Below are 17391 nucleotides of genomic sequence, written 5' to 3'. Positions count from 1 at the left end.
AACTTATCAGTTCCCACCCAAATAGCACTGAGCTGTCTTTTCCCTGGCCCACAAGACATAATAAAAGTAAGTTACCCATATACTGTACGAAGCTTTTTACCAGAATACGTAGGGCGTTCGGTGTGAGACCCATAAGGACCGCATCATCTGCGTAAAGCAGTGCAGGTAACGGCCCCCCCCTTATTTTAGGAACGTCCATAGTTGCCGTTTTTAGGGAGTTACTTAACCCATTAATGTAAATAATAAACAACATGGGTGCTAAAACGCACCCCAGCCTAACTCCTCTTTCCACTCTTATGGCCCCAGAAGTTTCCCCCGCCATCCCAATCCTTACTTGGGCTTTTGTGTCAGTATGCAAATAGGCCAAAAAATGTACGAGGGGTGCATCTAGACCATAATTTAAAAGAATAGACCACAGTTTAGTCCTATTTACAAGATCAAATGCGGACGATAGGTCCATAAAAGCTAGGTAAATTGGTGAGGACCTGGCGATGTTATATTTGCCAATTACTAAATTTAAATTCAGGCACAGCTCTGTCGTCCCAACCCTACTTCGAAAACCCATTTAGCACTGGTCCAAAATACCCGATTCCTCTGCCCAAGTGTTTACTCTATAGTATAACACTCGTCCCAAAATTTTCAAAGTTTTATCTAAAAGTGAGATAGGTCTGTAATTTACTGGATCTGTTCTATCCCCTTTCTTATATATTGGCACTATTATACTTGTAGACCATGTATCAGGCTTAGATACTAGAGGTAGGCTATTAAAAACATTCATTAAAATGGGTGCCCACAGTTCAGGTTTCCATTTAATTATGTCTATCGGGAAACCATCTGGCCCAGGGGCCTTATTGCCAAGACTATGTTTAATAGCCACAGTCACCTCACCTAAACTAATCTGTATAGGACACAATTCGCCAGATGTATACTCATCATTAACGTTTGGGGGAATAGCATATACTTTTGAAAAATGGTCTTCCCACCGATCACTCTGGATAGTACAGCTAATTGTAGATAGTTGGTTTCCCATGTTACGCATCTTTTTCACTACAGGCCAGAAATTGATTGCATTCTTTCCTGTTGCGGCATCGGATAGCTCCTCCCAGTGCTCTATCAGAATTGCTACCTTGCGTGCCTCTATCGTAGATTTATACTTTTTTCTTGCCACCCTGACCTCCGATTGGGATCTCGGTTTTGCACTCAGTGCCTTACGTAGGACCCTATTGGCAGCTGAGCAATTTCTGTCAAACCACCTGGGATCCTTGTCTATCCTTTGATTAGGGACAGATAGGAGTGACTTTATAACTATACATAAACTAGTAAAGTCTTTAATTACCCTTAGATTATTCCCATCTGAGAGTGTGCATGAATCAATCAGATGTTGAGCATGTTATAAACAAGCATCAACTATCATTCCACTATCAACCCCCCTCCATTTCAGCCTCAAATTATTTGTAGCGGGGATGATATCTCTAGCACCTAAAAAGCGAGCAAATACTGGGGGGGCCCAATTTAATTTTCACCACTAGTGCATTGTGATCCCCAAAAGCAGTTTCTAAAACCCTAGCATTAAAAGGCAATCAGTTAACTCAGGTGACAAAAAAATATAATCAATGGTTGAAGAGTGGTCTCTACTTCTAAATGTCGTTACATAATTAATTGTAGAGATATGGTTTATGTCCATCACGTTGGTTAAAACATGCTCACGAGTAAAGCGATCCAATTCTATGCCCCGTTTTACCGCGCGGTCAGTTTGTATATTTCCTTTATTTAATTCAGATTTAGGAACCTTTGCATTAAAATCCCCAGCTAGGATAATCCTATTTCCCCGGCAATTATCGAAAGATTCAATCATGTCAGATAGAAATTTAAAAAGTTCTATAAAATGTTTATTTGGGATTGAATAAAAATCATTATTATAAAAATTAATCACATAAATCGGGACCTTCCTTTTGTATTCAATGACCTGAATATTGGGGCTGTAGGTTGGCATTATCTTTATACTTCCACCTGCCGTTATCCTAATACCAGTCAATAACCCCCCCACAGGGCGGCCAACATCAGGCTTAGTTGCAATTACACTATTACAGTGGAAGCCCTCTATGTGAAGGTCCGTAGTAGCCCAAGTCTCCTGAAACATTATTATGTCTTTACCCAATAGTATTCTTAACCAGTCGGGATCCGATAATCTAGACTCCAGCCCTGCAACATTCCAGCTGAGGATACTAAGGTCAGTTTTAGTCGGCTTATTTGAACAAGGTTTTTCGCTTTTCCCATTTTCAATCTCCTTATTTAGGAACCTATGTCTGGGCTTTACAATCCCTTCGCCACCCCCAGGAGTTTCCATTACAACAGTCTCCACATTATTCGTCCCTATTACTAATGGACACTGTGTAGTAAATACTGCGACTGCATCTGAACCTGTGTCCCTATTCTCCAGAGTTGATTTTGGGTAGTTATTAACCATCTGGATGACTCTACCATTGTTCATTCTCGGCACCTCCCGCTCTCTAGTTGGGGAACCAATGCAAGCTAGGGGTCAATCTACAGACTCCAGGCAACTATAACTATTGGAGATCGGAATCCCTCTATAGTTTCTCAAAGAGTCTTCATCACTACGGTGGTGCACTCCCCGCTCTCCCCGATCTCCTCTCCAATCCCAGTGGCCTATTCTGCTCCAATTTCCATTGTCATAACCCGACCCAAAGCGACTCATAGAAGGATAGAAAAAGGCGAGTCTTTTCGTTTCAATAGGTTCATTACGCCCTTGATTTCTCCATAAGCATATGTAATCTACTGTGTGTGTGTCCTCAAAATTGATTATAACACAATCGCCGTGGTTTTTTTTCCTCCTCTTGTCCCACCCATGGCACTCTACGCACCATTAAAATCCTACTTGACCGATGGGGAGGTAGCGGACGATTAGTGTTAAGCCAGTGTTGGACTTTGTTCTTTAATGACCAACTGGGTTCATCTATATGATCCACCATTTCTGGGACCCCAGTCATAACCACCACATAAGGGCTGGCTTCTGGGGGCAGATTACATTTTAGTCTGCCCTCTTTCACTCCCATGTCCTGGTCCCTTTTGAGAAATGTGGTGGGGGCCTTAGATATAATATTTTCCTGTCTATTAGGCACAGTAGAGATTACCGATTTATCGGCCATTTGCTTATCTGGGGCCTGCAGGGTATTTGATTTTGCATTTGAAATTATCGCTGAGACAGGGGATTTCTTACCTAATATGCCTGAAAGATTAGAATCAATAGTTTTAGTTCCCCCGGTCTTTGAGGCCCCGTGCTTAAGAGAATCTTTAGAAAGAGCACTCAATTCAGCCAGTTGTTTTTCTATATGTGTGAGTCTGGACTCTATGGGGGACAGATAAGTATTAAAAAGGTGCCAATTCTTGCCAGCAATTGATTATTTGTTTCGCAATTGTTACATTTATTACATAATCCGCCCAAAGTATCCAAAACCTTAGCACTTTCAATATTTGAGACTACATTTGTCTCATCTAAATGTGTATTCCCACTACCATTATTTCCTTGATAATTTAATTCTTTTAATTCTTTCCCTTGCTTTCTCTTCAACATACAAGGCTTTTTGACCTTTGGCACAATTATCTGTTTTGTTTGTTTCCGTATGGCACCCTCTCTCTTTCCCCTTAAGTGCCTCGTACTTGTCTCAACTGGTGTTGGGGCTAATATGTAATTCCGGAGACCTTTCTAGTGCCAAACTCAATTGTGAATCTGTTAAGAGATGAGATGCTGACAAATCGACCTCATTCGGCATACTATACACTTCTACTGTAGGGCCGCAATCCTTAGCCTGTACTGGAGTTTTGGCTAACGCAAGAGGACCCAGAGATGATCGTTTAGCCAGAGGTAAATCTTGTGAGACTCTACGTTCCAGAAGAATAATACCTTCATCTATAGCTTCATTTGCCCTTATAATAAAATTATCTAACGGGCATATCCCCTGTACTCCGCCAGCAGCTAGTTTATTTCTGCTGCCCCTTATAGACATGATGTTAAATCGACTACAGACTGGTAGAAGGGAGCTCTACGGGAAGAGGCACCGGGATAAGGGCAGGACCTAAGGGTCAAAGGTCCGTACAACCAGCTAATGTGGACTATACAAATATGGAGGACAATAGACGAAAGGAAACACAGTCCGCTTCATACAATGCAAAATCAGGACAGGGAGTAGAATAATCTCCCACACTGTAGTTATTATGCATAAAATTAAATATAAAATATTAGGTGATCTCAAATAGTTAAAGTGCAGAACAAGAAAAACCATCAGTTAAAATGTCACGTGCTAGCAGAAAATACAGTACTGGGATACAGCAGCCTCCAAAGCGTAAAGTGCAAATGCAGGGTGGGATGAACCCGAGATAGTGTAACACAGGCTAACAAAAAAAATCACAAAAACAAATGTGAATTAAAAATGTCCAAATATAAAAATATAAAAACCCCGCTGGATCAGACAGACAATAAAATGGCAATAAAATGAGCCGGGAATATAATAGCCAAACTAAACAGTTAGAGTCAAAATGTCTGAATAAATGTATCAGTCCCAGAAAATAAAAGTACTATGGGAGCGAAGCAGTTCTCTCATACATCGAAATGTACACAATACTAATACAATGGATAACCTACCCTCGCAGGAGATTAGCATGAAATTCCATAGGGCGTGTAACAAATATTAACAAATATTAAGGGGGGGCCCTGGCTCCTTCTGGCACAGACGGCCGCCTTTTGCCCACGACGCGGGGGGTGTAATGATATTTAAAGTGCGTAGGATGCAATGCCGGCTTCTGGCGCTAGGAGGCCTGGGGATTGAAGTCCCCCTCCACACAGCGGCCGCGGATTTGTAAAATGCGGCAGCGAGAGGGAGACAAGACGACCACAGGCAGGCGGGCACAGGGACAGATTAGTTCTGAGTCCCTCCACAGACTGATTGATTACGGTGCCTCAAGTGCAGCACCGTGAAGCACCGTGTCACAAATCTCAGCCGCCTCCAGTATGCAGCCCTACCACCATGTAACCACCACGTGAGCGCCTCGGGGCTCGATTAGTTTTTCAAGTTCAGCAAGAGTTCCAGGTAACTAGGGACTCAATTAGTTTTTTTTTCTTCAAGTTCAAGTTCAACAGGAGTTCCAGGTAACTAGGGGCCCCCCAGCGGTGCGGTGTGCCCGAGGTTCTGCTGCTGCAACACACCAGCAACACACCGGCAGTCTCAAAGTTTCACCTCTGATGCTGTAGGGTCAAGGCTTCTAACGCCCGCTACAGCCCCTCCCTATTCACTTCCTGCTACCACCACTCCATATCTTTCTGCTCGGGGCAAGCTTCCATCCATCCATCGAGTTCACTTCACCTCACCTCTGCTCGGAAGGGGGAGGAAGAACCATCCGGTGCACCGCTTTTCACCGCGGCGTTATCGATAGGAGGTCGCACGGTCAGGGAGGCTAGCACGCACCAGCGGGATTCAGCTGCCTCTAGTCCTATACCGCCTCACAACCAGTGCGAAGGCCGCTGCCGGGTTCCGAGGGATCGAGTCTCCACCGCAAGGGCCGCAACGCCGCTGGCTCGCGGCAACCACAACTCGAGGCGGCTCCTTGCTCCTTGTCCACAGCGTTTCGCGCTCGTGTCCACAGCTCCGCCCCCCAGCGTACTCAGACTGTATGTCTGTGTCTTACGCATTTTGCATCTTCCACTGTATATTCACCCCAAATCTGTGTATACTTATTATACAACACCCTTCCTGTGTACTGTCAACAAAACTTAGGTACCCTTCTGTATGGACAGTAATGCACTCTGTGTAGGGTCTTAGACTTTGTCTACCGATTTTATCGCTTCCAGCATTACATCCCATTCCAGCGCTATTGGTATTTTACGCAGCCCCTTGAGTTATTCTTTACGTAGTGCCGCGCTCTCTGCAGCGCCCCATTTCATCATTTCCGTGTGCCATGTCTGTATGCCTGGGGGTCTCCGCGATTTCCATCGCATAGTTATATTACGTTTAGCTAAAATGAGCGCTAAATCTATAAAGCGGTATTGCACTTTATGTCTTGAGACTTGTTTGTGGAGCCCTAGGATGCATTCCTCCAGTGTATTCTGTATTTCCCGGTTCGTTGCTTCCCCTATCCTGGGCCTGACAGTGTCCCAGTATCTCCGCACTTTAGGACAGGCCCATAGCATATGCATTATGCACGCTCCCTCTAGCAGGCATCGCGGGCAGTAGTGTGGGGTATGAGGGAACATTTGTTTTAATTTATGTGGGGTAAGATAAGCACGGTGCAATACCATTGTCTGTATGAATTTGAACTTCGCGTTCCTTGAGGTCTTCCTTGGGTATTCCAGTATCTGTGCCCATTCTCTATCCGTGATGTCCCTGCCTATGTCTCCTGCCCATGTAGTCCTCAGTGTAGTAAGGTCGGCTCCCGTATGCGAGCTAATACCTGTATAGATCCATCTAATAAGGTGCCTACCTTTCCCCATGTAATATATCATCCTAATTAGCTCGTTGGTATTGGGTTCCTGCCTTTGCGGGGCCCAGTGCATTCTGATGTATCTCAGCAGTGCAGCGTGTATTATGTATAAATGTGCCGGGACCCCCGTTTCGTTTACAAAGGTGTCATGATCTAATAATGTTCCATCACCAAAGAGATCTGCCATCGTGCTAACTCCTGCTTCCAATCAGGGCTTCAGCCTGCGTTTCGTAAATGTGTGCCTCCTGGTAGGGGAGTCCCCAGTAAGGGAATGTTACCTGCATATGCTTGGGGATGCCTGTGTGTAGTGTAGCGCCGCCTTCCAGCAGCGGAGCGCCGTGGCCAATAATGGGGGAAGGTCGTTCCGCGGTCTACTACCAGGTAATAATAGCTTATGTAGTTCGCCTTTATCTATGTCCGTCATCGTGAGTCCTATTTCCTGCAGGTTGCGTCCCGCCGTCCAGTATGATAGCCATTGTAATTGGCTTGCATAATAGTATGCTCTCAAATCCGGGACACCCAGGCCTCCCATTCGTGTGCCTACTTGTAGCTTCTTTAGGATTATACGTCGCCGGCCATTCCCCCAAATAAGTTCAGTGAGCATCGTGTTCAGTAATTTGAATGTGGCCTGCGGCACTTTTAGCGGTAAGTTCGTAAAGTAGTACAAGAGCCTCGGCAGCACCACCATTTTTGCTATGGCTACCCTCCCCATTACAGAGAGTGGCAATGTCGTCCAGAACACTATGCTGGACCGCAGGGCCCGGACTGTTTTGTGCAAGTTTCCATCCAGCATATCTTCATGTGCCCTGTATATTTGTATGCCAAGATACTTAAAAGTAGTCTGGGCCACCTCCAACTGAGCATCTCCAAAGGCCATACTGTTAATTTCCGCATGGTCCGTGAAGAAGAAAGCATATGATTTCCCATCATTGATGGCCAGCCCAGATATCAGTTCAAAGTGTCGGAACATGTTGTGTATTGAGCCCAATCGCACAGTGAGGTCCTGTAAATATAATAGGATGTCGTCTGCATATGCCGAAAAAGATGTCATATTCCCCAACACTATGCCCCGGTCTGTGAAGTCTTTTCACAGTGCTATGGCTAATGGTTCTAATGCTAATATGAAGATTAGAGGGGATAGAGGACAGCCCTGTCTAGTCCCTTTATGTATGGAATATTCCTCCGAGATATGATTACCAGTTCGTGCTCGCGCCGTAGGGGCCTTATAGAGTAGACGCAACCAGGCGATATACCCCTCTGGGATTCCAAACTTCGCCAGGGCCTGGAACATGTACTCCCAGCTGATAGAATCAAAGTCTTGTCTTAGATCAAAAGAGAGACAGCCCGCATGTGGGTAGAGGAGCAGGGCTTCTGTCATTAAATGATGCAACTTCCTAATATTTAATGACGTGCTACGTGACGGAAGGAACCCTGTCTGGTCAATGTGAATTAGTCCGAACAAAGATGGCAGCAGCCTATTAGCCAGCACCTTGCTTAATATTTTATATTCCGTGCTGAGCAGGGACAACGGCCGGTAATTGGCCATATCCGTGGGGTCTCTTCCGGGTTTCGGAAGGGATATTACTAACGCTTGTGCCATTGTATTTGGTAAAGATCCCTTTTCCCATGCTGTTTTATATAATACTTCCAATTGCGGTACCAGGGATTATGCATATGTGCTATAAAATTCTGCGGGGAGCCCATCTATACCAGGGGTTTTATTACGCGGAAGTCCCTTTATGGCTGCTCGAATCTCGGATTGGGTAATGGGTCCTGTGAGGTCTTTCTGGGCTGCCTCTGTGAGTCTTGGGTACGTTAGGTTAGAAAGGAAGGCTTCTGCGTTGGGTGCAGGGGTTTGGTCAGTTATGCTGTATAATTTAGTGTAATAGTGTCTAAAGGATGTGTTGAGATCTGCCTGCATAGTGACTTTCGTCCCATCTGCCAGCGTAATTTCAGGTATAACCACCGCTGGGGGGGGGCGTCCCGGAGTATCTTGGCAAGTAGCGCCCCAGATCTGTCTGCTTCAGCATGTGCTCTTTTCGTGTATGCTTGATAGTCCATGACCCGCAAAGACTCTAAGAGTTCAGCATGCCTTATTCTCACTTCTTGTAGCGGGCCTTTGGAGTCATCGTTTGTTATGACCTCCTGTTCTAGTTTCCCCATTCTGCCTTCCACCTCTATCAGTGCTCTGTGAATTTCCTGTCTAACGCCCACTATTGTGCCTATCGCTTTTACCCGGATCACGGCTTTGAAAGCGTCCCACTCTACGAGCCTGCTCATCACGTGTTGCTATTTTCTGCAAAGTACTGCTCTATGGTCACCGCTATGTCGCTACGGAATACAGAGTCCTCCAGTAGCTGTGGCCATAGCCGCCATGTGGGCACCGGTGTAGGAACCCTCCCCCACGCTAAGGTAATTTCCATTGGGTTAAGATCCGAGAAAGTTTTTGGTAACTATGTAGCCTATAGCGTTTGCATTGCTATCCTGTTGGAGCAGTATATTCTGTCTATTCGTGTATGTAGGTCATGTACTGTAGATCAGGAGTATTCCCTGTGCGTGGGGTGTCTCATCCTCCAAACAGCGCATAAGTCCCACCCGTTTGCCCATCTATCCAATGCTTCTGCTTGTCTATGAACACCTGCTCCGTGCTGTGGCGGATGTGACTTATCTAGCGCTACATCCATGACAGCGTTGCAATCTCCCCCCAGGATCCACGGTTGTGAGTCCCATCCTACCAGTGCCCCGCTCACTATATCCCAGTATTTATCTTGGTCAAAATTCGGAGCATATACCGTTCCCAGGACTACTGACTGTCCATCTAGCATCCCTCTTACAAATATGTATCTCCCTAGTTTATCCACCCTCTGTTCCAACGCTGTAAATGGGACTCCATGTCTTACCCAGATGGTGGTTCCCCTTGCATAGCTAGAGTAAGAGGTGGAGAAGATTTGCCCCCTCCACTTCTTTCGCAATTTCGCCACCTCGCTGTCGATCATGTGAGACTCTTGCAAGTATACTATTTGCGCCTTACGACGTTGTAACTGTGCATGTATCCTATGCCGTTTCTGCACGGTACCCATACCCCTTATATTCCATGTTATGATAGTGTATTTACCCTGTGTTGTCATTTCTCTTTTCTTGTGTTCTGTGGGAGACGCGTGTTTTGAATAAATAAAGTAATCTTGTGCCCCAGCACCAGACTGTGAGACTTTCCACCCCCCCCAAACATCCCAATGCTCAGGTCTGGTCTTCCAACTATACCAGACCATACAACTTAACTGAAACAATAAAGACTCAATGGTCGTATATAGCGCCTTCGCCATGTGGGGGACATCGCTAGCGCCCGTCACGTGGTGCATTCTGCTAAACAACAATACAGTGGAGCTTCTACGGAACCTAGGCCAAATCATTAATCCGCATTGTACGTGAACCATCAGAACTACTTAGTGTATACCAAAGCCCTTTGATTAGTTACATTACATATATGCATTCTTATTCTTGCGGGTACAGTCATCCATATAGGTCTTTAATAACTTGCGGGATCGCGGATGGAAACAGAGCCATGCTGCCCTCTGAGTCCGACTCGTGCGTTGCTTCTTCTTCCGAAGAGGTCTTAGCCGCTTTGCTCGAGTCTTGCGTGAATGTGGCCGCTACCACAAGTGCCTGCGATTTGTTCTGCTGCATCTGCTGCGTTGTGAGGTATTGCCGTGCAGAAGTCCGGCGTGTCTTTGTCATGTTTCGCCTTGGGGATCTCCCCGGTCCCGTCGTAGTCTTCACAGTGGGTCGAGAGGCCGGCGGCGTGGCGCGTGTCAGGTCCATCACCTCTATCCAATCTTCTGCGTCACCGGGGCTTTCGAAGAAATAGGATTTTTGGTCATGTATAACTTTTAAGCTGGCTGGGAAAAGCGGTGCATATTTCAAATTTAAGTCTCGAAGTTTCTTTTTGACTGCTAGGAAGGAAGAGCGCTGTTTTTGGACCATCATTGTATAGTCTGGATATAGGGAGATTTTCGTGTTCTCGAAATTTATAGGGGATGTCTCCCGAGCTCTCTGCAGGAGGGTGTCTCTGTCACGGAAGTTCAGTAGTTTCACAATTAAGGGTCTAGGCGGGGCACCTGGCTTTGGACGGCCGGTAGGTATCCTGTGCGCTCTCTCAATACAATATTGCGTGGAGAGTCCTTCATTAGTGACGTGGTCCCGGAACCACCGCTCCATATACCTGGTTGCATCGCTCCCTTCACTTTTCTCCGGCAGCCCAATGACGCGGATGTTGTTCCGTCTGGCCCGCCCTTCTGCATCCTCCACTCTGTCCAGCAATGTGGCCACTTGTTCCTGTAGTTGTGCAATCTTAGAGTCCACTTGTGATTGTCGAGGAATCACTTCTTCTAGCGTTGCAGCGCTATCTTTCACTTTGTCCGCAAGTTTTGCGTGGTCTGCTTTTAGCAAGTTAAGGCCAGTGGTGAGGGTTCCGATTTGGAGCTCTATCGCCTTCCGAGATTCGCGTACTTCCTGCAGGATGAGATCCAGCTTGTCCGCGTGTATCGGTGCAGCCAACGTTGTGGCGTCACCAGGATTGCGGTGTACCGGTGCCATCGTCTCCGGGACCGCGTTGTGTTCTCCTTGTTCCTGATGCTTCACCCCCTTGCGTCCCATTTCGCCCTTCGCTCTGGCCACAGGCAGCACCAGCGCAGCGGTCACCAGGCTACGGCTTGGGACTCCTTTAGGACACCAGTGCGCCCCCTCCTTCTTTATCCTGATGCTCGCCAAGCTGAGTCACTGATAACTTCTCTCACTGGCCTCATGCCACACAGTGTCCTGTACCCTGCTGCCTTATCTACTAACACTCGCTGCGTGTTATGCCTGGCGACAGATCTTCACCGGCCCATGCCGTCGCAGTCGCTGTGTTCGTTATGTTGGTTGCACAGTATTCTAGTCTGCTACACCACTCGCCGATTGCAACTTTCTCGGCAGGCATCAGGGGTATAAGGGCCGCGGTAGTGCAGGGTGGTATGTCAACCGGTCTCACCGGGGTTCCTCCGGCCACTCACTGGTCGTCCAGCCTCAGTGGCATGCCAGATTCACTGTTGCAGCATCAATCCCACAGTGGGGTTTAACCTCCATGTGCACACTCTTCTGTAGCTAGTGTCACCAGGGGAGCTTGCTCTCCACGCTCTTTTATCCGGACCCAACTCAGCTGCACACCGTCTCACCCTGCTCCCACGCTCCCCGCTGGGCTCATCCTGTAGGTCCCAAATCAGATATTTGCACTCTAGCAGATTCGCTGAGGAAGCGCCTCCCGCCACTCCCCCGTCGTACCTCTCCCCGCGTCGACCGGGATCAGGCCGCACTGCATCCCCGGCTTCGCGTTGCTGCCATGTCCGTTGCTCCTCATCCGCCGCGGCGCCTCATGCTGGTGGGCGTTTCCGCCGCTCTACGCGTCTCCACACTGCGGCACAGCAGCCGACTCCCAGAGCCGCAGCCGCACCGCCCCAGTCACACCGTCACTCGGGCTCAGCGGAGCCCCGCAGCCAGCACCGCCGTGGGCCCACGCATTCAACAGGCCGCCACGTCACAAGGCCGCCGGGGGCATAGCTTTCGCTGCGGGTGTCCCTCCGACTTCCCGTCTTCACCGAGTCTTCTCTGTCGGCCCCCGCTACTTTCCAGTTCGTTTCAGCCCACGCATATAAGGATCATGGTGGCCCGGGTCCGGAGCTCCTCTATGAAGCAGCCGCCATGCCTGGCTGCTAGCCACGCCCCCCCTCTGCCTGCTCAGTTGTGCCCATCTCTCACTCATCTGGCTGTCTGATTCCTCTCCCATAGCCCATCCATCCCTGATAACCTTCTGGTGTCACAGATTCCCTGCCTTTACAGTGCCACCCTTGCAGTGTGCTACCAATTTGTATGCAGACTTTACTTGCCACGCAGTCGCCATGTGGCAAAGGGTCTGTTTTCGAATGTATGTGCAGTCTAGAGAATGATTTATCAGCAACTTCGTTTATTGAATATATTTTTACTCCTTGATTATTGGTCACCTTCGTAAGCAGCCTTTATGCATCTGTCTGACATCATCTTAAATTGAAGACTGTCAGTTGTGTGGCTCCCTTGAATGTGGAGCATGCACCATTGCTTTGGTGATGAGAGCAATTTGATTAAGTTAAGAGCATTCTTCCAGAATCACTAACATTTCATATCTAGTAGGCAGAGCATGGTTTGAAACGTTTGAGGACATGTATAGTTTTTTTTCTTTAGATGACTCGGCAAGGTGTGCCAACTGAGAAGGTTGATTCTAAGGAAAACTTCATGAAAGCATAATGCTACTCCTGGGAGCAGTCTCAGTAATTTAAATTTAAATAACCCTTTCCTATGCTTTGTATTCAAGAAACATTCCTGAACATGTCAAAACTTGACGAGACCCAAATGTGATCCAGCGTCAAGTCTATTGTACCCCTCCTTGGCTGCTATACACCAGGGAGTCAAAGCTTCCTGCTAATTCAGTTAAATACTTTAACAATCCCAGCCTATTGTGCTGCACGTTTTAAACACAAGACAGCGGATAAGTTGATATTAACACCTACTTATGTGTTGACTATCTTTGTGCTACATCTAAAGACCTCAATTTAAATTATGTTTCAGTTTGGAAAAAATCATGTTACCATTAATAATATGCCTACGAGCCATAAATTCAACTATAGTCTAGATCGCAGGTTACAGATTGTAATTATACGTTTTACGCCCTCCCAAAAATGTTACAGCATTATGTTTGGTAGAGTGTTTCAGTAGCATACAAGTAAAACCTAGTGTGCCAAAAAGACTAAAATGGCAACTAAAAAAATATATAGATCCAGAAAGTCTAACAAAGTGAGTTTAAATTGCTCTGCTTGACTTTTGAGGCTAAATTATATTTTTCCCAGTTGCAAAATGTTTGCTAGGTTCAGTATACATGTGCCGATGTGCGATAATAATGATAAACTTTGATTTTTTTTTTTTTTAGCGCTATTTTTTGCCATTGTAATTCTCTTGAAAAGCCACTGCCCCATGCGATGCTCCACTATACCTCACCTCCTCTCCCAGTTCCAGAAACTTAAAGAATTACACCGTGCTGTTTTTCCAAATTGGGTTTACTCTGTTTATCATTGTTTATAGTAACTTCATGCAGACATTCCTGCTTTGTTCCAGTATTTGCTCTTAAAATCCTTATTGCACAAGAATTCAGAGGTCCGAGAATTACAAACTCTGCATGCATTTCCCATCTAATTGAGAGTCACAGTGATGCCTGCCAGGCTGAAACTTTCAAACACTGAGGGGAAGCAAAACCATTCGGACAATCTGGAATGAAACCTGGTCTATATTGGAGAGATCACTACCCTTAATTCCCCCCCCCCCCCCCCAAGCTACTCTGCTATGTGTTTTCCCTGAATTCGCAGTAGGGAGGTTTCATATCACTACTGGCATCTAGATTGATATTCACATCCTCATGGCAGAATGAGGCCTCCCCTCCCATAAATCTCTGTGGGAAGACATTATGGAACTTATGCGTGGAAAAAATATCCTCCTCTATTGATGACTGTTATTACAAGTTTGCTAAACTTTAGCTACTGCAGATTAGGACAGAAATGACTGGAGAGTCCTGGTTGATGGCCTATACCCCAAGAGGGGTTGTAGGGATAAGTAAGGTTAGGTTTGCATTAAGAGATTCATTTCCTCACTGTGGGGTATACCTTCCGGTATTCGTTTTCTTCTGCATAATTGTTACTGAAACCACAGTGAATTTGATATAAAAATGAATTAATTGTGGACAGGCAGTACAGCTTGGATCTGGATTGCAGCGTTATGGCACCCCAGCCCCTCCCCTCTCCGTTGATTGATTAGGACCAAAATGCTTCAAAGACTAAGGGAAATTTAGCACACAAGGCCTAATAGAGAATTTTAGAAAAGTGGATATTATTAAATGCAGATTCAGTAAAAACAATATTTGAATTATCACCTCAAATGCAAAGTAATATCCACATATGTTATTTTATGTTATGTTAACTGGGATTTGTAGAGCGCATAATCACCGGCAGGTCTCTTAGCGCTTCGAGAGAGTGGCAGAAGCTCACCACCAGTCACAGATACAACACTTGGAGGAGCTTTATGCTGTGTTCAGAGACTCCTTGAACAGAAGAGTTTTGAGTCTTTTCCTGAAGTGGGGGGAGTGCGGGTTCCTTACAACAGAAAAGGCTCTGCCGCGTTTGGATGTAGTTTTAAACTGTGGATTGGCCAAAAGGCCTGCCTCGGACGACCGCAGTGTACGTCCTGGCACATAGTTCCCTAGGCGCTCCTTGATATATACTGGGGTTTGGCCATGAACGGCATTATGGCCGATGCAGAGACCTTTGAACTTTGCTCTCTGTTTAATGGGGAGCCAGTGCAGCTGCTGCAGCAGGGGGCTAGCGTAAGCTCGTCTGGGAAACCTAAAGATCAGCCTAGCTGCATCGTTCATGGTCACCTGCACCTTACATATAACAGCATATAACAGATTAATAATTGGTGCTAATAATGTAATACAAATTGGCATGCCACATAGTTCTGATTGTAATTTGAAAGTGATGTGTGTTCTGAATCCAAGCTGCTTTGCCACATTTAGACATTCTTTTAATGAAAATAAAATACATGAAAGAAAAATAAATGCAGTTCCTTACAGAGGGGTGTGCGGTTGTGTTTCTTTGACTTCATGAAACTTTTCACAACATCTTTATTGTAAGTCGTATTTCTATGCAGTGCATAAATAAGCTTAAAGGGAGCAACCATAAAAATGTTTAGTGTAAAGTAAAGACCCCGCATTAGAGGAGTCTCTAATCTAAATAACTAATAGTTTAAGCAAGGGAATGGGATACAGATCACTAATACAGTGCTGTGAATATCCTGGTCCCAGAATTAATCAAGTAAGAATTAGGAAAACAGTGATAACTCCTTAATGATTGCAAGGACTAACAAGACTTCTAATTTTCACATAGAAATGATACAGCGATAATGCTATCCTTCAAAAGTCATGGCAATAGTCACCAGTGCCCAAAGGGCTGCACATACCCTCAACAAACAAGTTTCATTATACCCCTCCCACCACTTCCAACTCCTCCCCCCATGAGTGTGTGTTGGTACTCTTCTCAATCCTTACACTGTTGTTGATCAATAAAGTCTTCAATATGTTTCAAGTGAATACTTATGCACATCCCGAGCCTGAAGTCTTCTTGATCTTTCCTTTGAAGGAGGGACAGCTGGAGGCTGTGATGCTGAGGCGGCCGCAGCAGACTGGAGAAAATGTGATGTGGTTGCAAAGATCCTGGCCTCATGCACTCAGCAGTCACTCTCACCGGAAGACTACTACCGACAGGTCTGCCCCCAGGTATGTTATTCATAGAACCCTGCTTCCCATGAACTGTCCTGAGGCCCTCTGACTGCATGCCTCTACTTTTAAAAGTGCTTATTTGTACCTGTGTGTACTTGACATATATTTAGGCTCTCCTGTTTTAGGTTTAAACCTATAATAATTGATAACATTCCAACCAAAGGGAAATAGCCCTCCCCAGTGTAAACCTATAAACACTGAAAAAACACCTGCACAGCCACAAACTGCCATTCAAAGAAATTAAAAGGAGAGTGAACGTTATTTGTATTTCGTCCTGGAGGGGCCAATACAATGTAACTTTATTATACAAGGTAGCAGCAAGAAACACCGGGCTAACATTATTCTGCTTGATTTTTGTTGTTTAAGGATGTCACTAAAATATTGTTTCTTCTTCCTTTTGCTTTTCAGTTTTGTGGTCTTTGGTCTAAAGATGCAGGGTTTAGACGCATGTTTTAGGTCTTATTTAATTGTTGTATAAACTGTAGAGAATCAAGAAATATCAAAATCATATTTGATATTTTGGCTATGTTTGATTTTTTTCACTGATAAGTAAAATGGCCGGTTTCATAATCCTTCCCAATATGCACCATCACATTTACCCACAGAGAATGGGTGAACACCTTTGATACATCAGCTCCCTTTTGTAGCAAGTCAGTATTGATAGTAGATTAATTGCCAAACACCCCAGGCTTTAAACATTCAATGCAAGGTGTAGCGACAGATATATGTGAAAAGAATGCTGTAAACACGCATCTGGGATAATGGTGAAAACAAGTCACCAGACTTTTGAAAAACATGGAACGCAGTATCAGTTGGAATGCTTCTTCAAAATGTTCAGACCAAGGTCAATGAAGATTGGAGTGATACCGTTTGTATTTTTATTGATTGAGCTACGTATATGAATGTGATGAACTGTCAAAAATCGATACCTCAGCTGAAGTGCCTCCCTGTAAGAGATCCTTGGCACTTGCTAGATGGTATGCTGAAAGCATCTTTACAATCTTCAGAGTTAATGAAGAATGCTATTGACTTTGTAGTCCATGCTGGTCATCCCAACAGTGTCATTTAGGGAAGGTGATGGGGATCAGGATATCAATAGGGGTTAACCTTTAATTAAAGACACATCTACAGAGGGACCCATTGGACATTTCACTTATAATATTTTGAGTCACTTTTGAATCTTCAAGTCACAGTTAATGGTTTGCACTATGAAAACACTTTCTACATACATACGCATATACATATACTGCCAGTCTCAGTGAACCTTGATCACCTCGTCTGATAATTATTTTCCGCATGAAGCGAAAGATGGGTTTTCTAGCATACAGTTTTTCTCTTGTCTAAATTCAGACTTTAATCAGGCTGCTGCCATACCTGTTCATGAGAGAAAATGTCCATATGCAGTGTTTGCAATAAATACAAATATAAACTGTTTAAGTTTGCCCGTGCAGTGCATTTTTATTTAAAAGCACATTTTCAGAAACTGTAAATATTTTGTCTACAACAATATT

General features: G+C 45.3%; 1 protein-coding gene across 2 annotated transcripts in view; it reads left to right on the top strand.

Moving 5' to 3' along the window:
• TANGO6 (transport and golgi organization 6 homolog) overlaps positions 1 to 17391 on the top strand; it is a 753370-nt gene that overhangs the window by 140378 nt on the left and 595601 nt on the right. For both annotated transcript variants that reach the window (XM_085637713.1, XM_085637712.1), the window contains exon 5: positions 15741 to 15877. In XM_085637713.1, the coding sequence (XP_085493839.1) occupies positions 15741 to 15877 (137 nt within the window). The remainder of the gene's footprint in view (positions 1 to 15740; positions 15878 to 17391) is intronic.

This window comes from Triturus cristatus, chromosome 12 (assembly GCF_964204655.1).
Source record: "Triturus cristatus chromosome 12, aTriCri1.1, whole genome shotgun sequence".
Taxonomy (NCBI): domain Eukaryota; kingdom Metazoa; phylum Chordata; class Amphibia; order Caudata; family Salamandridae; genus Triturus; species Triturus cristatus.
Note: the sequence above shows the minus strand (reverse complement) of the source record. Positions and strands in the feature narration are given on the sequence as shown.